At 35.8% G+C, this 23,895-nt stretch overlaps 1 protein-coding gene across 5 annotated transcripts in view; it reads right to left on the reverse strand.

The window, feature by feature from the left end:
* Positions 1 to 23,895, reverse strand: part of RPS6KA5 (ribosomal protein S6 kinase A5) — a 190,437-nt gene that overhangs the window by 52,291 nt on the left and 114,251 nt on the right. For 2 of the 5 annotated variants that reach the window (XM_017546936.2, XM_037745156.1), the window contains exons 6-7: positions 7,102 to 7,185; positions 4,340 to 4,443 (exon numbers count right to left, since the gene is read on the reverse strand). In XM_017546936.2, coding sequence (XP_017402425.1) covers positions 4,340 to 4,443; positions 7,102 to 7,185 — 188 coding nt within the window. Of the gene's footprint in view, positions 1 to 4,339; positions 4,444 to 7,101; positions 7,223 to 11,679; positions 11,985 to 23,895 lie in introns of those variants that run through there. The other 3 variants (XM_017546938.2, XM_017546937.2, XM_017546939.2) reach the window with 3 other exon arrangements.

Raw genomic sequence — 23,895 nt, forward strand, 5'->3', positions numbered from 1 at the left:
GACAGAGCAAGACTCTGTCTCAAAAAACAATAAAAAAATAAAATAAAATAAAAGATAGTATAAGACACGTAAGTAAGAAAAGCACATGCACATATATTTAAAAAGTAAGAAACAGGCTCACAGAAAAGCTAAAAAGCAATCATTCCAATCTATAATATTGATAATTTAATATTTGTCCAAAATAGAATCAGTATATGAGAAATCTGGAAATGATTTCTAATGAATAAAAGAACTAGAAAGATTTATTCTAGATAAAACTATCCTTAATATCTGGAAAGAAATAATAGAATTATTCCATGTTCTTGAGCGGACAGGACCAAAATGAACATTCAGAAATGAGAGAAAAATAATTTCAGTTTATTTTAAGGGGAGGGAAAAACTCTATACAACTAAAGCTGTCCAATAATGAACATGGCTTCCTTGAAAATACCTTATATAAGTTCCATCCTTTCCACAATGGCACAACTATCTGGGATTCTTATGTCCAGGAAAAAGGTGGACTCTAAGATTCTTCTCATTCTAAGTTCTCAGCATATTTTGAAATTTGATATATAGAAAAACATTTTTATTCTAGGCTACCTATAGACAAAAATGGTAAACAGATAACTTAGATAATACATTATTTTGAATTATTTCAAACAAAAAAATACAGAAAGTATGCAGAGTTCAGGAAAGATCATAATAATAAATGGAAAAATTCAATGATGATAAAAAGCCTGAGCTAATTAAGACACTGGAGACAGATAACGACACATTTATCTAAATAATACATACAGGATTTATCCCAGGAAAGATAATGAGAATGATTATTTTGAAAGAAAAATGTAGTGTAGGATATCACATTGTTTGTAAATTTCTGTCACACACAAAAAAACTATGAAATTACAGGTTGACACCACAACAAAGTAGATAACTGATTAAAGGAAAGGAATCCTATTTAAATTCTTGAAAAGTCCATTTGCTTTAGTTTTAAGGTTTTAGACAATCTGAATCAGGCTTTTTTTCTTTCTAAAACCAGAATGCCAATTGATTGATAGAAAGGGAATAAAAGCAATATAAATGTGAACATTACTTTGCTCAGAATATTCTTGCCATCTTAAGCAATGTATTTCTCTCTACACTCAGACATAGAGTGGAAATGAAGATTATTTTTAAAAGATTGCTTGTCTATGTGGAATCAGAAAGAGGGGAATTAGTCAGAGAAGCCACCACTTAATGTTGTCAGGCTAAGGCCATCCCTTAGCACCTGTCACCATGACAGGTATAATCTTGGAACTGGACTCAAATACTCAGGACCATGACCAAGGCTTCCTATATTCCGAGGCATTTTCAAACTGTCAAAAAATCAATTTAAAATAAACAAAGTCATATTTATTATTTTTGATAAGAGGTGTGATTTTTAACTCACCTTGATTTTAAAAAGAAGTACTGCTCACATAGCTTTGGTATTAAATAAACTGAAACAGTGAGAAATCATTTACTTCCTAGCCTGTCCTGGAAAAGGTACACTTTTAACAGTTTTACTGAAGTACAATTGACGTACAATAAAATTCCCACAAAGTATATAATTTTATGTTTTTTAATTCCATGGAAGAAAATGTTCGAACCTTGGTAAGTTTTGACATATGTATACACCTGTCAAACCACTGCCACAATCAAGAAAATGAACATACTCATCACCTTCCAAAGTTTTCCTATGTTCCTCTGTAACCTCTCCTGCCTCCCCCAAACCCCATCCCCAGGCAACTGATGTTCTGCTTTTTGTCACGTAGATTAGTTGGCATTTTCCAGAACTGGAATCATACAGAATATATTCTATATTTTCTTGCTTCTTTCACTCGGTGTAATTATTTTGAGATTCATCCATTTGCAAGTGTACAAACAAACCATTCCTTTTATTAAAGAGATAAGGTCTTGCTACATTGCCCAGGCTGACCTCAAACTCCTGGGCTCAAGCAATCACCCCACCCCACCCTCCTCAGCAACTGTGACTACTGGTGCACTACTGCACCTGTCTTACATAAATTCCTTTTCATTGCTAAGGAGTATTCCATTTGTAGGAATAAACCACAATTTGTTTAAGCACTTACTTACTGACAGATATTTGGGTTATTTCCAGTTTTCAGTTACTACAAATGAAGTTGTCATGAACATTCCTGTACAAGTTTTTGTATGGATGTATGTTTTCATTTCCCTTGGTAATTACCCAGGAGTGGAATGCACAGATCAGATAGTGGTTAATGTTTAACTTTTTAAGAAATAACCTGTTTTCCAAAGTTTTTGTACCATTTTACATTTCCCCTTGCAGCGTATGAAAGCTCCAGCTCCTCTAAGTCTTTATCAGCATTTGGTGTTATCAGTCTCTCTATTTTTAGCTATTCTTGGGGAGTATATAGTGGTATTTCATTGACGTTTTAATTAATTTGCATTTCCCTGAAGACTAAAGATGCTGGTAGTCTTTTCATGTGCTAATTTACCACCTACACATCTCTGGTGAACTGTCTGTTCAAATTTTTTGCCCATTTTTAATGAGGTTGTTTGTTTTCTTGAGTTTTAAGAATTCTTAATGTATTCTGGATACCAGCCCTTTGGCAGACATATGATTTAAAATTTATCCCAGTCTGTGACTTGTCTTTTCATTCTCTTAACAGTTTTATAGAACAGAAATATTTAACTTGGATGAAGTCAAATTTATTAATGTTTTCTTTTATGGATTGAACTTTTTGTTCAATCTAAGAAGTCTCTACCTAAACCAAGCTCACAACAGTTTTCCTTTATGTTTCCTACCAGAAGTTTTATAGTTTTAGGTATTTACATTTAAGCCTATAATCCATTTTGAATGAATTTTTCTATATGGTATGAAGTAATTCTTGAAGTTCATTTTTTTTTCCATTTGGATAGCCAATGGTTCTAGCACCATTTGTTCAAAACTATCTTTACAAAAGATACTTTTTATCTTTGTAAAAAATCATTTGCATTGATTATTTGTCTATCTTGACACCAATAGCACACTGTCTTAATTACTGTAACTTAGAATGAAGTATTTTTCAAGACATATTTCTTCAAAGGTGATTTGGCTATTCTAGGTCCTCTGCATTTCCATAATGAATTTTAGACCCAGGTTGTCAATTTCTAAGAAAAAAAAATGCCTGTTGGAAATGTGATTGTGTTGACTCTACAGTTCAATTTCACAAGAAATCACAACTTAACTATATCGCACAGTTTCCTCACTCTGTGCTTACCAATACTCAACTGAACCTCTGCACATCTCTGGACTTCGCTCTGTGTGCCACTCTCCTCTCCGACACTGGTCTGCAAACTCCAGAGGTCTTGGTCTTGTCAGACTCTCAGTTCTACCTCCTCAACTGAATCTGGGTTTTGCAACCTGGAAATGCTCTCAAGGCAGTAAGCTGGGGCAATCATAGGGATCACCTCATTTATTTTTCTGCCTCTCAGAGATCACTGTCCTTCACTTCCAGATATCCAATGTCTTCATATCTGTTCTTTCATATATTTTGCCCATTGTTAAAATTGTTTCAGGCAGGAAAGTAGATCTGGTCCCTCTTATTCCATCTTCTTTGGAAGTGTAATCTCTATTTTAAATTTTTAATGCCAAATCTGTTCTCAAAGTTATATAATTCAAGTGAAAACAGGACAAAACCTAACTAGTAACTAGTATAATGTTGATCACTATTCACTTATTTGTTCATTAAGCCATTTTATCCCTCAAATATTTACGCAGTTCTATATAGCAAGTACTGAGAATCAAAGCCAGGCATGTCACTTACTCTCAGAGCTTACAATCTAGTGTGACAGATAGACATTAATCAAATAATTATAAACAAAAATGTAATACTGCAACTGTGATATCTGCTATGAAGGAAAATAAGAGAATAATACTCTGAGACCTATGAGAGGATAATTTTAATGGTATTTGTTTCTATTGAGCCTACATCCATGAGTTCAAAAATATCATAACTGTTTCTTCATGTTAAAGTCACAAAGAAATAAATTACATATATAGTGGAGAAAAAAGTATCCATTAAATAAACTTCTCAATATATGATGTACCTACTAAGCGTAAGATAATATGCTAAGTGCATGACACTATAGATCATAAGTTAAACTTCAGATCCAATTGGGCACATAAAATCAATATAAAGAAATATAAAGGTAACATATCTACGTGCTATATAACAGAAAATAAAATTTACCACATAAACATCACTTTGTCTATCCTCATTTTAAAAAACTATTTTTTTTACATCAGCCTAACTGCAGAAATGTGATCAGTTCCTTTGAGAAAACAATGCATTTATTTTATTTTGTTAAATCTTACCTAGATATCTCAGCTTGGGAATTTTTTTCTCCATCAACAGTGAAAGGAGATGCTCCAGTTAGTAATTCATACATCAGAACACCTAAACTCCACCAGTCAACTGCCTATAAAACAACAATAATTTAATTTTGTAGAATTATCAACTAAAATATTTTATAAGAAAGAAAAAATGAGCAAAAGAAAGCTATCTATTAGAAAAATGTTTTAGCGAAAGGATTCTGTACACCTCCTTCTATGTAAGGAGTATTAACACATGCAAGAAAGACATTTAGAGACCAAATATCCAAGTATCCTCCACACAGAAAGCGTGTTATTTCTTTTTTTTTTACCTTTTTTTAAAATTTTTTTAATTTTTTGGTTTTTTTATTTGGTTAATTATTTCTTAAACTTGTAACTGTTTCACTTTGATTTTAAAAAATCTAAACTTGAAATGAATTTTTAAAAATTTAGGTAGGTAACATCTTTAGGTTTATGATAGGAAACTAAGTATTCAGCTCCAGTGAGCCTTATGAAATGTCTAAAATTCAAAGAACAACAACAAAAAAAAAAAAGAAAGAAAAAAAAATACCACATCCAAGGGTATGTTATTTTTTTCCTAACTGCCTAAATCAATTTTTCTTATGGAACCTATCACACATAAACCTTAGGATCTTCACTGATGGGAAGATCTAAAATAATATAAAATAAAATGTGTTCTAATTTGGAAACCAATTTACAAATGCATTTACCTGAACTGAGAACATAACAAATTATATATAATTTTAAAAATCTTTTATTTGTTTTCTTTGAGATGGGAGTCTCACTATGTTGCCCAGGCTGGTCTCGAGTTCTTGGCTCAAGCAATCTACCCGCCTCACCCTCCCAAAGTGCTGTGATTACAGGCGTGAGCTGCCATGCCCAGCTTAAAGAATCTTGATGTATTGAAAATTACTTTTTTAATTAGGCAAATCAGAATTTTAGTAACTTGAACAGATGAGTGTACACCAATGAGAAATATTAACTAGATGTTAAAATTTCAAACTATCTGCTTCCAATTACCAGGGCCTAAGTTTCAGAAAAGTGACAAAATTTATGAGCCTAGAACTATTAAGAAAATACAGAGTGCTGACATATAAAACATATCAGGCAGACTACAATCAAGAAAGAATTTACTGAACTTTGTCCCCATGTCAGGCACCATGATGAGCACTTTGCATACACTATCTCATTTAATAACTGTCACGTTGTTCCAGGTGTGGGAAGAAATATTTATTAACTAGCTATTTTCTGCACCTTAGGTATACAGAAATTCTAGGAGTAATACAAGATTTTCTTATGTAAAACTGGTTCCATTAGGTCTCTGAAGATAATTTTCAAATTAACAGGTATAAATTCCTGCCAAACTCCCCAACAGCTTCATTGAATACCAAGAAGCTCAAAGAATAGCAAGAAGCAAACCAAACCAGCAGTTAAACTCTTCTATTATTTATACAAACAGTTTCACTGCCATTTGAGTCAGAACCCTCAGAATGTTTTGCTGTTGGAGTCAAAACCACATTCTTCAACTGACAAAGATCAATAATCAGATTCTTAGCCCTGGATCCCAAAACCAACACCATACAAACTTGAAGAACATGCTTTTAAATATATGATTAGTCATCAGGAAGAAGATCAAAGATTCTCCACAGTCAGATATCTGAACTGTATATGTGGGACTCTGAAAGGGAATGAAGGAGAAGGAAAGATGGGGAACAAAAAATAGAATACCTTATTTGGATAAAGCTATTAATAAAACTAAAGTGTTTAAAAAAAAAAAACTGAACAAATTTTGTACCCTTTAATACTGAAAAAAACCATGACCTAGATTTTATAACATAATTACTTAGAAAGCTTCTTCTAGAATTCTTCATTTTACACATACAAAGGGAAGAGAGAAGGCCAAAAAAAAATTGAGCTTAGGAAAATAAACTTAAACTATCTAGAACTCAGGATTTTTTCTTTTTCCAAGCGTTGTTAAAATGTTGTATCTGTTGGAAAGATAATCTGTTCGAAAAATTATTTTTAAATGATCAATTATGCAATTATGTAGCTCATTTCTCCAGTGTCTCTGGAAAGTTAGAGACAGAAACTGGGAATATGAAAATATGAGTGAGACCCTTTTCATTGACCTCTCAGTGACCTCTTAAAAAGCAAATAATTAATCAAAGGTGATACACACGACTATATGTTTCTCAATGTTTTCCTAGCAGAAATTAAAAATGCCAATAAGTGCTGACCAAAACCATTCATCATGACTCAAACAGGAACAACATGCAGTTTTACATTGAGTGACACTTTCGTATTGCATTGTGGTTGAGCTGTATCCCAAAAGATCAGGGTCTCATGCAAAAATAAATAAATAATTTTTTTTTAAATGGAGTCATAGTTTGTACTCTGTTTAAGAAACAGGCTCTCTCAACAGAAATAAAATAAAAATTATTTGAATAATTAGTTTTGAGGCCTCAGCTTTAACAATAGTATTACTTTATAAAACACAATTCTCACCAATAAAACCTTTAAAAAGGGAAATCTAGACTGTCCTAACCTTTGTATTATCATTTTCTTCCAAAATACTAGATATCATAATGTGTTTAGAAATACACAGCAAAAGAGAAATAAAAGGAAGGTAAGATAATCAACACCAGAAAGATGGCTCTGTTGAAGAGACGACCTAAGTTGTTAACTAGGATTCTTATAGTACATTTTATAGGAATATATAAAGAAGCATCAAAAATAGAACATACCTTGTCATGTCCTGAATCTCCCCCTCTGACAATATCTGGTGCCATGTATTCAATAGTTCCGCAAAAGGAATATGCTCTTTCAGTCTTGAACAAACAAACAAAAAAGGGATTTGATTTCAAGCTAGTATGACAAGTGACAAAAGAAGAAAGTTGATAATACATGTTAGTGGTTGAGATACACTCTAGTGGCAAAGTAGTGGTAGAATCTACCTGACAGACCTTCTCTTCATCAGAACAGACCACCACCTACATAATATGAGTCCTGGGTATATCAGAAAGACTTCTCATGCATGAAATCCATCCATCCATCCATCCATCCATCCATCCTTTCCATGAATCCCTTCATTTATTCTTGTTCACTTATTGCATGCATGTATATTTCAGTTGTTGATTTATTTAACCATTTTTTTTTTTAAGAATTCAAACAGTCCTAGTAAGGCAACATGAATTGTCAAACACATTGGTATAAATGGCTTTATCAGTCAAGATTGAGAAAACACTGGGAAACTTGAAGGGGGAGGAAAGACCAAACTCTAAGAAGGGGAAATAAACCCAAAGATTAAAAAAAGGATAATTTTTTTCTCTACCTTACCATCTTGTGTAGGTTTGACAATGCTTATGATATGTTAATGATGGTGAACAAAATTGTCTTTAAAAAAAAAAAGATTATTTCTTAAAGGCAGATATTTCTTTTTTATAGAATTTAAAAAATTCAAAAGGGCTAACATATCATGCCTGAAAGTTAACCTAAAAAATTATTTTTTAAATGACCAATTATGCAGTTACATAGCTCATTTCTTTATTGCCTCAACTTAGAGGAAGCTCACAACCACCCCAAATTAAGTGCTTAGAAGGTATTTATTCTATCTTTTCCATGTAATTTTTGGCCCCTCTTATAATTCATTTTAGCTTATCTGGTGCTTTGGGGAAGGAACTGATAGGGTATACATTAATATTTATTTTATAAAAATTCCAGAAGATAGAAAAATTAAAGCTTAAGTGTTGAGAAGTTCCAATCACTGAGAATAGTAGTAAACAAAGACAAACATTCCTTAATTCTCTCAATTATTTTAAAACCTTGCTATCTTATCCAGTTCCAAATCTACATTTGCTTCCTCCTGTGTTATTCCCTCTGGGTTCTAACTTTTAGGTCTCTGCCTAAACTTCCTAAGAATTTATCTTCTATTTGTAAAAATATCACCAATTTTAACTTTTGAATTTGAAATTATCTGCCTACGAAGATGCATGTTATCTAGAGTGTATGCCAAACACCTTAAAATAATTCTACCAAGAAGACAAACTGATGAGATTTGACAGGGGAAGGATGCACCCTAAAACATATTCCAGGCCAGGTGTGGTGGCTCACACCTGAAATCCCAGCACTTTGGGAGGCTGAGGTGGGCGAATCAAGAAGTCAGGAGTTCGAGACCAGCCTGACCAACACAGTGAAACCCTGTCTCGACTAAAAATACAAAAATTAGCCAGGCATGGTGGCGCACGCCTGTAATCCCAGCTACTCAGGAGGCTGAGGTAGGAGAATCACTTGAACCTAGGAGTTGGAGTTTACAGTGAGCAGAGATCATGCCACTGCCCTCCAGCCTGGGTGACAGAGGAAGACTCCATCTCAAAAACAAACAAACAAACAAACAACAACAACAAAAAAACATATTCCAGAGTCTCTGATAGGGGTAGGAAAGACTTCAAGGTAATAATTCTACTATAATTATGGTTTACTATTTGTTCAAAATACAGTAATTTTCTCAAGTAACAATTTTCTCAAGGAGACAACCTATTTGATATTTATGACCATACTATTCTATAAGCAACATTAGTTGTCACAGAGTTTAAAAATTGTGAATGAAAATTTACTTGCTTATGAACAAAAACAGCAGGAGTGGGATGCGTGCAACATACTAGCAGATAATATGAAATACTCATGTGTCTTAAGTGACTAGCCAATCAAGGACACTTCGTTGCTCCTTAGAGAAATGGGTCAGATAACACTGGATAAAAAACTGGTTTCCTTCTAAGGAAGAATCCCAACAGCAACTCAAAGGCCGAACTCAAGTATTTCTCAATAAAGGCTTAGATGAAATCATTCCTAGCTTTCATTTGCCAATGTTTTGTCCTAATCATATCTGCTTGTGACAGATAAATTCCGGTGCAAAATTACCAATGAAAACAGGTTTTTTTTTCCCATCCCATATTTGGAAAGACTGTTAATGTTGGCAAATCTCCACATAAAAATCTAGAAACGTTTTTTTTTTCTTTTAATTACATATTCCATTGGTAATCGCCAAAGACCATGCTCACAAGAAAGAAAGGGGAACTCCTGGGTTCCAGCCAGGAAGTAGGTACAGAAAACCAGAGAGGTAGGCATATGACCTAATGCTGTGGCTGCACAAAGGGAGGAAATGTGAGTTGTTACAGGTCTCAGCAATGCAGAAACTTGAGTTTTGATACCCTGTGAAGATAAAAGATGAGGCTCTCAGCTCAAATGAGATGAGCTAGAATTACCACTCCTGTACAACCTTGAAACCAAACAAAGCTAAATCTCAGTGAAAGCAAACTATAGAAAAATAAATTTACCTGCTGGCACTCATTTGTTTCCATCTAGGCCCTAGCTTAACAAAGTTCTTCCTGTGATCTCAAATGCCTAGGCTTATGCTTCTTAGATTTCAGATCTGAATTAACTCTTCCGAATCACATGGAGAAGTAGGGAAATCTAAAAATCTGGCAAAACATGATGACACCCTGGGACAAATGATAGAACCAGAGACGTTCTCACAACTTAGACTGCCCAGAATTCCTGTGAAGCCCTGATGTCCTGATATTACCAAGTGAGTGAACTAGACTTCACAGACATAACAAACAGAAGGATTACTTGAAACAGTAGAAAAACAATCTGTAAATCATCAGTATGCTGTTTGTAAAAGATAAAAGACATAAAAGAAGACAGCCTGGGAAAGATGGAAAAACCCTATCTCTAAAAAAATAAAAAATAAAAATTAAGGCATGGTGGCTCATGCCTGTAGTCCCAGCTACTTGGGAAACTGAGGCAAGAAGATCATCTGAGCACAGGAGGTCGAGGGTGCAGTGAGCCATGATCACCACTGCACTCCAGCCAGGGTGACAGAATGAGATCCTGTCTCAAAAAAAAGAAGAAAGAAGAAAGAAGAAGAAAGAAGAGAAGGAGGAGGAAGAAGAGAAAGGGGAGGAAGGAGGAAGGAGAAAGGAGGAAGGAGGAAAGAGGAAGGAGGAAGGAGGAAGGAGGAAGGGAGGAGGAGGAGGAGCAGGAGGAGAAGAAAAACATGGTTTTTTTTAAAAAAGAGCAGTATAAAAGAGATTAGAAAGATGTGAAAAAGAATCAAATAGAGCTGTGCAAATACAGAAATGAGGCAATAAAAAAGGCAAACTAAACTATATTAGACACAGTTAAAGAAAGAAAGTAAATTAGAGGATACTTTTGCAATATTCTGGATAATTTTCTCAAGACTTAGTAAAATTGCTGGGCATGGTGGCTCAAATCTGTAATCCCAGCATTCTGGGAGGTCAAGGTGAGCAGATCACTTGAGATCAGGAGTTGGAGAACAGCCTGGCCAACATCGTTCAAACCCTGTCTCTACCAAAAATGCATGGTGGTGCATGCCTGCAGTCCTAGCTACTTGGGAGGCTGAGACAGGAAGACTGTTTAAACCTGGGAGATGGAGGTCGCAGTGAGCAGAGATAGCACCATTGCACTCCAGCCTGGGCCACAGAGTGAGACTCTGTCTAAAAAAAAAAAAAAAAAAGACTTAGTAAAGACTTAGTAAATTTGAGAAAATTATCCAGAATGTTCCAAAAGTCCTAAGCAGATTAAATAAAAATATATTCACAAGTGGCCACATTCTGTGTGTGTGTGTGTGCGTGTGTCTCTCACAGGTCCATTCCTAGATCTATTCACATGCAGCAGCTAAATTATCAGTTAATACGCAGGGCAAAATAAAGCATTTTAAGACAAAGACAGAATTTATTAATCATTGATCCTTACTAAAAAGAAATCTAAAGTATGTATTTCAGAAAGAAACTGAACTTGGAAGAAAAAAATTCAGATGCAAGAAGCAAGAATAAGCAGAGAAAATATATGTGTAAGTAAATGTAAACAAGCATTGAATTTATAAAACTGCACAGTAATGATTAATTTGTGGAAATTTAACAGGTAGGACTAAAATACTAAATAATATGAAAATTAGATGAAAAACTGAAGTTGAAGCATTCTAATGTTCTTGTAGTGGTCATGATCACCTGAGAGATAACGCATAATTTCAGACTACCACATGTTTAAAATCAGGGTAATATTATACAAATGCCTTGTGTATAAAAATAAATAAATAAAATCAGGGTAATTAACCACTGAAAGAATAGAAATAGAATATATATGACTTCTAGACCATTAGGTGGACATGAAATAAGAAGATCTTAATCATTTACATAGAAGACAGAAAAAAGGAAAAAAGAAGCAAAGAGGAACACAAAGCAAGATAAGAGAAATAAATAAAAATATATCAGTAAGCATAATATACAGGTATCATAACTCACCAGTTAAAAGACAGAAGCTCCTGATCAAAAAATAAAATCCAGCTATAGGTTATTTACAAAAGGCACACCTAAAACATAATGACAAAGAAAGACTGAAAGAAAAGAGATGAAAAAAGTTGTATCGGACAGCACTAACCAACAGAAAGCTGAAGTACCTTTATTAATAGGAGGAGAAATGAACTTTAAAGCCAAATAATTACTAAAACTACCTACATTGCAAAATAATAAAAGGAACATTTATTTCACTAGGAAATAACTCTATTCCAAGTTTGAATATCCTTAAAAATTTTTGAAAAGCTTTAAAATATGTAAAAAAAAAAAAAAATTGGAGAGATCTTCAAGGAGAAATGAACAAATCCACAATCATCACAGATATTTTAAAATCTGTTTCTTACCACTGACAGATCAAGAAGGAAAAACATTAGTAAAGATATTCAAGATATGAATGATATTCATGAAAATATACAAAACCCTGTATCCATCATCAATTAGAGAATACCCACACAGGCTTTCAGACATAAAATTCTAAGTAAAATATTAGCAAATAAAATCTGGCAATGTTCAAAAACATATATATCATGGAAAGTAATGTTTGTTCCAGGAATTGAAAGACTGTCTAACACTGAAAAAGAAAAAAAAAATCTATTCACATAATTCACACCATTAAGGGGTTAAAGAGAAAAACCATAAGAATTTCCTTATAACAATAAATAAACTCCTAGATACTAAAAATATAATTTACCTACCAAAAACCTACAGCAAATACCATACTAAATGGCTAAAACACGTTCTTTACTGTAAAAAAAAAAATACATACATATACATATAAAACTTGGTAGACAAAGCAATAAAACCAAGCCAAACCCAAACAAAATAACCACACCCAAACACACAGAAACTAAAAGGTATGAGAAATGAAAAGAAACAAAGACATTATTACTTACAAATAGTGGTTCTGATTTTTTTCTTTTTAATGTAGTCATCTATACAAAAATCCAAGTCAATCTATAAATTTGTAAACCTAACAAGAATTCAATGCTTTATGTATAAGGTCAACAACATTCCTATGCTCTGACAAGAAAAGCATAAATATTCCAGTTTTTAAAGAAAATTCTTACAATTGAAACAAAAAGTATAAATAGAAATAAGTCTAACAATATACGTATAAAATATTATAGATAACAGTACAAAATATTTTTGAAGGACATACAAAACAACTAAATATATGGGAAGATATAAACATTCACTGAGGCAAATTCATTGATTGGAAGGGTCAATATCCAAAAATTGCAGTTCTCTCCAAATTAATTTATATTATATTCAATTCTACAATTAATGAGGAGCAGCAGAAAATGCCAGGAACAGAGAAGACAGTGAAGAGGGAGGAGGAAGGTCAGGAGAAAGGAGAGGGAGGTAGGGCGAGGGTGAAGAGGAAAAAGACCTCACCTTTCCAGAATCAAGACTTACTATAAAGTGATAGGCTTTTTTTTTCTTTTTTGGGATAAAGTCTCGCTCTGTCGTCCAGGCTGGAGTGCAGTGGCGTGATCACAGCTCACTGCAACCTTGAATTCCTGGGTTCGAGTGAACATTCTGCCTCATCCTCCCGAGTAGCTGGAACTAAAGGCATATACCAACACACTCAGCTAATTTTTTTATGTTTTGTAGAGATGAAGTGTTCCTATATTGCCCAGGCTGGTCTCAAACTCCTGGCCTCAAGCGATCTTCCCACCTTAGCCTCCCGAAGTGCTGAGATTACAGGTGTAAGCCACCATGCCCGGCCAGTCAGATGCTTTAAGATATTTTGGTTCTGATGCAGGGCAAGGGAAACAGACAAATGGAATTCAATGAAGGGCCTAAAAACAGACTCATGAACATGCATGGGGAAGTAGTTACATGACAGAAGTTGCATTTCAGTTAAAGAAAAGACTGACTAATCAACAAATACTTCAAAGGTAATTGGGTTATCTGCATTAAAAATATAAAATATTTCCACTTGGTTTTATACCCTAAATGTAAGACCTAAAATTGTAAAACTCCTAGAAGAAAACATATGGGAAAAGCTTCAGGACATTAAATTTGCCAATGATTGTTTAGATATGACACCAAAAGCACAGGCAATAAAAGCAAAAATAGACAAATGGGACTACATTCAACTTAAAAACTTCTGCAAATCAAAAGAAACAAACACAATGAAAAGGCAACCTGCAGAATGGGAGAAAATATATCTGATAAGGAGCTAATATCTAGAATATATAAACAACTCCTAAAAACAACAAAACTGCAACTAACCTGATTTTAAAATGAGCAAAGGACTTTAAGAGTCATTTCTCCAAAAATAAATACAAATGGTTAATGGCATATGAAAAGATGCTCAACATCACTAATGATTAAAGAAATGCAAATCAAAATTTCAGTGAGATTTCACCTTACACTCATTAGGATAGACACTATAAAAACAAGAACACAGCCAGGTAAGGTGGCTCATACCTGTAATCCCAACACTTTGGGAGGCAGAGGCAGGTGGATCATAAGGTCAGGAGATCAAGACCATCCTGGTTAACACAGTGAAACCCTGTCTCTGCTAAAAATACAAAAAATTAGCTGGGTGTGGTGGCACGCACCTGTAGTCCCAGCTACTCGGGAGGCTGAGGCAGAGAATCACTTGAACCTGGGAGGCGGAGGTTGCAGTGAGTCAACATCATGCCACTGCAGACTAGCCTGGATGCCAGAGCAAGCCTCCATCTCAAAAAAAAAAAAAAAAAAAACAAAACCCACCAGGCCGAGAGTGGTGGCTCATGCCTGTAACCTCAGCACTTTGGGAGGCCAAGGTGGGTGGATCACGAGGTTAGGAGTTTGAGACCAGTCTGACCAACACGGTGAAACTCTGTCTTTACTAAAAATATAAAAATTATCCAGGTGTAATCCTGGCTACTCAGGAGGCTGAAGCAGGAGAATCTCTTGAATCTGGAAGGCGGAGGTTGCAGTGAGCCAAGATCATGCCACTGCACATCAGCCTGGGCGATGGAGTGAGACACTGTCTCAAAAACAAGAAAATAAAACAGAAAAAAATTTAAAAACCCCAAAACCACCAAAATAACAAGTGTTGGTAAAGATATGGAGAATCTGGAACACTTTAGCACTGCTGGTGAGAATGTAAAATGGTACAGCTGCTATGGAAAATAGTATAAATATTCCTCGAAAAATTTTCAAAATTAAAAGTAGAATTAATATATGATATAGCAATTTCCCTTGTGGTTATATATCCCAAAGAATTGAAGGCAGACTCTTAAAGAAATATTTGCACAACCACATTCACTGCATTATTCACAATAGCCAAGAAGTGGTAACAACCTAAATGTCCATCAACAGATGAATGAATAAACAAAATGTGCCATATAAATACCATGGAATATTAGTCACCCTTATTAAAGAAGGAAATCCTATCCCATGCTACAGCATGGATGAACCTTGAGAACACTATGCTAAGTGAAATAGTCGCAAAAATAAAAGTATAACCCTATTGACATGGCATATCATAAGTAGTCAAACTCATAGAAATATATAGAATGGTGGTTGCCAGGGGTTAGGGGAAAGGGGAAAAGGAAAGTTGTGTTCAGTGGGTATAGAGTTTCAACTCTGCAAGACGAAAAAAGCTAGCGATCTGTTATACAACAAAATGAATATTATTAAAACTACTGAACCCTATATTTACAAACAGTTAAGACGGTAATTTTTGTTTTGTGGGTTTTTTAACTAAAATTTAAAAACTTTTATTCAAAAAACATAAGCCTTAAAAGAAAAGATCAGTGCATTGGATCTTATTAAAGTGTCAAATGGCAAAAAATACCATGAAACAAAATTGAAAACAAGTAAAAATTTTAGAAGAGAAATTTACAAAACATATAGTTATAGAGCGTAGGTATCTATAATACTTAAATAACTGTAACAAATCAATAACATCAGGGGGAAAAATGCAACACTGTGATTGAAAATATAGAAACAACCTAAATGTACTTCAGTAGGATAGACGATAAACTGGATACTAATATAAAGGATTATTATCCAATAGTTAAATGAAATCCCATTTATCAACTTGGATAAATTTCAAGAATAGGTCAAATAAAAAATAATTTGCACTAGAATATGTCATATATGTACACTCAAAAAACAAGATAATAGTATATATTGTTTATGGACACACACACACAAAGTAAGAGTACTAAAACACAATTAAGTTCAATCCACCACATACTCTTTACCTGCACCAGTGCAGCTACATGTTGTTGGAGAAAACCGTACAGTCAGGTTGACCAATTTCTTTCATTTATTCATTTTCAGACAGGGTCTCATTCTGTTCATCCAGGCTGGAGTGCAGTGGCATAATCTTGGCTCACTGCATCCTCTGGCTCCCAGATTCAAGTGATCCTCCCAGCTCAGCCTCCCCAAGTAGGAATATAGGCAGGTGCCACCATGCTCAGCTAATTTTTTATTTTTATTTTTTACAGAAACGAGGTCTCACTGTGTTGCCCAGACTGGTCTCAAACTCCTGGGCTCAAGCAATTACAGGCATGAGTCACCGTGCCCAGCCAATTTCACTTTAAATTCATGATCAGGAATCTCATGTGGGTACCCAGCAAACACATTCATTTCTCTTATCCATTCACTCTCCCACATCGTTAGTTGGTTATTTTATATCATCCCTTCTCTCCTAAAACTTCGATGTGTCCATTCTCTTCCTCACACTCAGTGAGAAAACAGATCTTCTATAAGCTGCCAGTACGTGACCTTTAACTTCCACTCACATGTGTGCCTATTAACTCAACTTCCCACAAATGGAACTAATATAGTGCTTTATACTTTAAGAAGTATTTTCACAAGCATCAATTCATTGTGTCAGTATGACAATTCTATAAAGTAGATAAGCTAAATATTATTTTACAGATGACAAAATTAAGACTCAGAAAGGTTAATGACTAAGTAACTTGCCTAATGTCCCAAAGCTAGGAAACAGAAAACGATCCCCCTAACTAAAATGTCTCTTACATGTTCAAAGAATGAATCAATAAATAACATTATCTGAATTGAGCAAGTTAGATTTTTCTACTTCTAGAAAAATAAAAAGTCATAAATCCATAGACTTTTCCCTTTAAGAACAGATACTCTGTACTGTTCAGTCAACACATTATTTTTCTTGACTGAATCTTATAGTTGTATTTATCTACCTGGGGATTCATGTTAATGATCTGTTCTGAAAATTTTCAAATGTTCATTATCAAATCATAAAATCAGAATGCATATACCATATTTAATCATAAACATGAATGTGTCCTTTTTGACATTTTTTGCTTATATAAGAACAGACACAATTTTGAAGCTATCATCACTTTACCCACACTTTTAAAAAATTGTCTTTAAATCTTCAGTGTTAAAATCAAATATACAATAACTACCAGATTCTCTGACTGGAAGTAAGAACTCAACAAATGTATGTAAAACTATACTACCAAAAAATTCTATGGAAGATATATACTGGCCTGCAAATTAGAAATGTTATATTATTTTCAGAGTCTCAAGAGATTGACTGAATTTTGTGGTTGAGAACAGAACAGTAAAAGTAGCAAATTTTCATTATCATAAAATATTTTTAAAGTTTCTAAAATAAATTTACTTTAACCTGTATGTATAGGCTGCAAACCATTATCTAGAAACAATTATGTGGTCTGGGCATGGTAGCTGATGCCTATAATCCCAGCACTTTGGGAGAGTAAGGCAGGAGGATTATTTGAGCTCAGTTCAAGACCAAGCTGGGCAACATGCCGAAACCCCCATCTCTACAAAAAATACAAAAATTAGCTGGGCATAGTGGCCATGTTCCTGGAGTCCCAGCTACTTGGGAGTCTGAGGTCGGAGGAGGGCTTGAGCCCAGGAGGCAGAGGTTACAGTGAGCCAAGATCTTGCCACCCTAGGCAACAGACCAAGACCCTGTCTTAAAAATAAAATAATAATAATAATAATAGTATGAGTATTTTTATATGAATATTTGACAAAAATCTCTAGAATATAGGCTCAGGAGGATAAGGAATGTGTTATGTTCACCATTATATTTCTAGGGTCTACTGCAATACCTGGCAATGGTAAATACGCCAAGATTTTTGAATTACTAAATTAATATATATACAGAGATAAATATAATACCATGAGCAGAAACATCAAACATACATAAACAGTAAATTTCTGAAGACTAAAAATATTTCCCAGACCAAGTGAGGCCAGAATTTATAATATAAAATTGTGATATACTGACAGAGAAGCAGATCTGGGTGGGAGATTACTTCCGTTTTGAAAATGTTTATTTTAAGGAGCCTGTGAAAGAGTCAAGTGGAGATACAACATTCACATATTTGGGTCTTGAGCCCAGAAGAGAAGACTGGGAAATGAACAGCATATAAGAAAAGTAAAGTATAAAAAGAGAAGAGTACCTAGGATTGAGCTGAGGGGAACCCAAGGGTCAAAGAGGAAAAGCCTACAAAAGGCAGTAAGAGAGAGAAGGAAAGTCAGGAGGGTGTTGTGTCACAGAGCCAAGGTAAGAGGTGATTTCCAGTTCAACACTACCAGGCAGTCAAGCAAGGTGACTAAAAAGAATTAATATGCAGGTCAATGGCAATGCTGGCAAGAACAGCCTCAGTAGATGGAAGGCGGAAGGTATAAGCAGAATTGGAATGATAAGGGAATAAGTGATATATAAGTAAGAAGAGACAAATATTGACAAAGGAGAACAATGAGACAATAGCTAGGCAGGAATATGGTTTTCTGAGTTTTTTTTTCTTTTTATTTATCAGTCCATTCATCTCCCTATTTTCAAAACTGTTAAGAAGGAAAGACTATGTATGCTTAAACAGTGACAGAAATAGTCAAAGACGAAGGGGTTAAAGAGAAGAGAAGGCAGGTAGAGTGTATCAGTCCATTCTCATGCTGCTGATAACGACATATCCAAGATTGGGCAATTTACAGAAGAAAGAGGTTTAATGGACTCACAGTTCCATGTGGCCAGGGGAGGTCTCACAATTATGGCAGAGGGCAAGGAGGAGCAAGTCACATCTTACATGGATGTCAGAAGGTAAAGTGAGACAGAAATTGTGTAGGAAAACTCCTGTTTTTAAAACCGTTGGATCTCGTGAGAGTTACTCACCATCATGAGAACAGCAGAGGAAAAACCTGCCCCCATGATTCAATTATCTCCCACCAGGTCCCTTTCACAAGATGTGGGAATTCAAGAGGAGATATGGATAAGGACAGAGCCAAATCATATCATTCCACCCCTCGCCCCCTCCCAAATCTCATGTCCTCACATTTCAAAACCAATCATAACTTCCCATCAGTCCCCCAAAGTATTTTTTTTTAATTTTTGCTAATCGTCTCTGTATCATTCCAATTTTAGTATATGTGCTGCCGAAGCAAGCACAGTCCCCCAAAGTCTTAAATCACTTCAGCATTAACTCAAAAGTCCACAGTCCAAAGACTCGTCTGAGACAAAGCAAGTCCCTTCCAGCTACAAGCCTCTAAAAGCAAGTTAGCCGCTTCTTAGATACAATGTAGGTACAGTCACTGATTAAATATACCACTCCAAATGGGAGAAACTGGCCAAAACAAAGGGATACAGGCTCCATGCAAGTCCAAAATCCAGTGGGTCAGTCAAATCTTAAAGCTCCAAAATGATCTCCTTTGACTCCATGTCTCACATCCATGTCACGCTGATGCAAAAGGTAGGTTACCAAGGCCTTGGGCAGCTCCACCCCTGTGGCTTTACAGGGTATAGGCCCCCTCTTGGCTGCTTTCACGAAATGGCATTCATTGTCTGTGGCTTTTCCAGGTGCGTGCTGCAAGCTGTTGGTGGATCTACCATTCTGAGGTTTAAAGAACAGTGGCCCTCTTCTCACAGTTCCACTAGGTGGTTCCCCAGTAGGAACTCTGTGTGGGGGCTCCGACTCCACATTTCCTTTCCACATTGCCCTAGCAGAGTATTTCCATGAGAGCCCCATCCTTGCAGCAAACTTCTGCCTGGGCATCTAGGTGTTTCCACACATCCTTTGAAATCTAGGTGGAGGTTTCCAAACCTCAATTATTGACTTTTCTGTGCACTCACAGGCTCAATTCCACATGGAAGCTGCCAAGGCTTCCATCCTCTGAAGCAACAGTCTGAGCTGTACCTTGGCCCCTTTTAGTCATGGCTGGAGCAGCTGGGACATAGGGCACCAAGTCCCTAGACTGCACATAGCAGAGGAACCTTGTGACTGGCCCAGGAAACCATTTTTTCTTCCTAAACCTCCAGGCCTGTGAGGGGAGGAGCTGCCACAAAGGCCTCTGACATGGCCTGGAGCCATTTCCCCATTGCCATGGTGATTAACATTCAGCTCCTCATGACTTATGCAAATTTCTGCAGCTGGCTTGAATTTCTCCTCAGAAAACAAGAATTTCTTTTCTATTGAATTGTCAGGCTGCAAATTTTCCAAACTTTTATGCTCTGCTTCTCTTTTAAAACTGAATGACTTTAATAGGACCCAAGTCACCTCTTGAATGCTTTGCTACTTAGAAATTTCTTCTGCCAGATACCCTAAATAATCTCTCTCAATTTCAAAATTCCACAAATCTCTAGGGTAGGGGCAAAATGCCACCAGTCCCTTTGCTAAAACATAATAAGAGTCACTTTTGTTCCAGTCCCCAACAAGTTCCTCATTCCATCTGAGACCACCTCAGGCTGGATTCATTGTCCATATTATCAGCATTTTGGTCAAAGCTATTCAACACGTCTCTAGGAAGTTCCAAACTTTCCCACATGTTCCTATCTTCTTCTGAGCCCTCCAAACTGTTCCAATCTCTGCCTGTTACCCAGTTCCAAACTGGCTTCCACATTTTCAGATATCTTTTCAGCAGCATGCCATTTGTGGTACTAATTTGCTGTATTATTCCATTCTCATGCTACTCATAAAGACATATCTGAGACTAGGCAATTTACAAAAGGAAGAGGTTTAATAGACTTACAGTTCTATGTGGCTGTGGGAGGTCTCACAATCATGGTGGAAGGCAAGGAGAAACAAGTCATGTCTTACATGGATGCCAGCAGGCAAATAGAGAAAGAGAACTTGTGCAGGGAAACTCCCGTTTTTAAAACCATCAGATCTCGTAAAACTTATTCACTATCACAAGAAGAGCATGGGGAAAATCTGCCTCCATGATTCAACTGCCTCCCACCAGGTCCCTCCCATAACATGTGGGAATTCAAGATGAGATTTGGGTGGAGACACAGTAAAACCATATCATAAACATACATATTTAACCTGGAAACCAAGAAGGCAGAGTAGGGATGGAGTGGAAAGAACCTTGTTCCAAAAATATATATTTTGCTGAGTTGGAGCTGACATATGAAACCAAAAAGGAATGCTATCTAATCAAATCAAATGGTTTCATGGGAATATTTTTAAGGTAGAAAGGGTCTAGGTAGAGAAACTTCCTAAACAGGTGCTGGGTGGAATCAGAAGAGCAAAGAACCATTAGATCGAGTTTTAGGGGACTCAGCAAAGGAAAATTCCTACCTGAGCCCTGAGAATTAAACCTGAAGCCTAGAATGACAATATGTCCTGTAGGGCTAAGAGGAAGAATGAGCAGGCAGTCTAAGGATCAAAGAGACATGCAACCCCTTAAGCTTAATAGTAATGTTAAACTATTAACATAACCTAGAGCAAGGCTGTATTCAGTAAATAAGGGCACCTATCAATTACTCCTCTACTTCAGCTTGAACTCTATTATTTCATTTTTGTACCCAAATCACTAAGTGCTCAAAGACGATGGTATCTTACTGGATCCCCATCATCCCCTCGAGGGGAGGCTGTTGACACAAGAAGCAGAAAACTCTCCTCTTGTCACACAGCATTTCTGACTAATGTTTATTACTATATTAAGATCTAGCAACTCTGGTCAACTTTGATTTTTATTTGTTTGTTTAGTTTTGGGTCCTAACATTTGCTGTTCCCCAGGGCCAAACTCTATTTCTATCTATTGCCAAGTGATCAGCCACGCCAAATGATCAGCCACACATACCTACCAACAGAGGATTCATTAAGTGATTATTTTCATAAGTATACTACCAGAACCTACCCTACCATCTAGCACAGAGGCCCCTAACCCCTGTTAGGAACCAGGGCGCACAGCAGGAGGTGAGCAGCAGACAAGTATTGGCACCTGATCTCTGTCTCCTGTCAGATAGCGGTGGCATTAGATTCTCCTAGCAGTGCCAACCCTATTGTGAAGTGTACATGCAAGGGGTCTAGGTTGCACGTTCCTTATGAGAATCTAATGATAAATGTAATGCATTTGAATAATCTTGAAACCATATCCCCACCTCAGTCTGTGGGAAAACTGTCTCCTAGGAAACCAGTCCCTGGTTCCAAAAAAGTTGGGGACCACTGATCTGGCACATAGAAGGCCCTCAACAAATATCAATGGAGTGAATGAGCAAATGAAAGTGATCATCAAATCTCTCTATGCAGGGGGAATTTTACACATTTACAGACTAAGGACCCCTTTGGAACTCTGATGAAGCCTGTGGATCCCTTCTCAAAATAGTATTTTAAAACAGATAGTATTATGGAGGAAATTAATGACACTGAAATACAGTTACAAAATTATTTTTTTAAATTGTGAGATTATCACAAACACACTTCTATGGTACAGGCTGGGCTTGCCAAGTCCCAGGCGTTCTATAGAGAGATCTGGCTGGGCCAGTTCAGAGGCAAAACTACTGATGTCATCTGCAGGTTTTTTGTTCTTGGTTTCTCAGAGAAAAATCCTCCGAACTCCTGCCTGGGAAGCCACTGTGCTCAGAGTGAAGTGGCAGAAAGCGGCTGAGGGAGTTTTCAAAGTTGTGTGTGTCCATTTTCACCATACCTGTCATTTTCTGTATCGTATCCTCATTCTTAGCTGTGCCCATTATCCCTGAATGCACAGAACTTTATAGTCTTCCCTTAGGATGAGGAAGACACAGCTGCCTCTATGAACAGGGGCAGAGATAGGATCTGGGGGTCACCTGTTTCTTACACAGACTTTCAATCAATCCTCCTGGGTCCCGCATCACCTGCATTCCTACTTTGAGAGATACCTCCTGACTCCAATTCTTGAACCTTTCCTGGGGGTCGGAAGTACACAGAGCCTGATTTTAGGCTTCCCATGCATGTTACTGTTGTCCATCTTCTAAAATGTGGTTGCTATTTTCTCTTTTCCCTTTTGAGTGCATGTCTATTTTATCCCTTTCCTTTTACTCTTGTGGGATTTATTAAGGAGGCAACAGTAAACAGATTTAATCTGCTACAATTTATTGAAGTTGCCACTAAAATTTTACAAAGGCATAAAAACTTTTAAGAATCAAATTTAGAAGTAAATTCCTCAAAATTCATCTAATCTATTTTATAACTATGATATTTGTATCAAAGATAATCAATTTACTGCAATAACTACAGCTTCGTGAAGGCAGAGATCATTTCCATTTCATTTATTGTATTGCCCAGTACCCAGCATAGTAGAGGTGATCAATAAATATTTATTGTTTAAGTAAAATGAATGAATATACGTGTGATTAAAAAATTAGAACCTTTAATTTTTATAATTTCAGTGCTTATCTCACTCACCTAGGACTGCTTTAGTAATACTCCAAAAACCAATCAGAAATAGATATACCTAACTTGGAATCCAAGAATGATGTATTTTATAACAACAAAGTCCTTCACTACAAAAACATTACTACAATTCCATATTTTATACCGTTTCCTGGATAGAAATGAAACTGACATTCAAATTTACTTAGTTATCTTGAATAACTAGTAGTGTAGAAATAAATGTAACTTCTATTACAGCCACTACATAAACAGTATTTAATTATAACCTATAGATGTACAATTTTAAGTGTCATTAAATGCTTCTGTAATATTAAACAAATTCTAATTAATACTGAAAATTAAAGTCCTCCATATGTAAAATCTGCATATTAGCCACGACATTTTAATTCATATTGAGCAAAAACCAGCAATATTATTTTAAAATTGGGTCTGGTAGATCTCTGTCTTTCTTGTCAAGAGAATTCAAAGGGTCTTCATAGTATGTCCTACTTTGCTATCGTAATGTAAACTGCATATACTTTGCTTTGTGAATCTTTTTTTTTTTTTTTTT

Source organism: Cebus imitator, unplaced genomic scaffold (genome assembly GCF_001604975.1).
Source record: "Cebus imitator isolate Cc_AM_T3 unplaced genomic scaffold, Cebus_imitator-1.0 Scaffold193, whole genome shotgun sequence".
NCBI lineage: Eukaryota > Metazoa > Chordata > Mammalia > Primates > Cebidae > Cebus > Cebus imitator.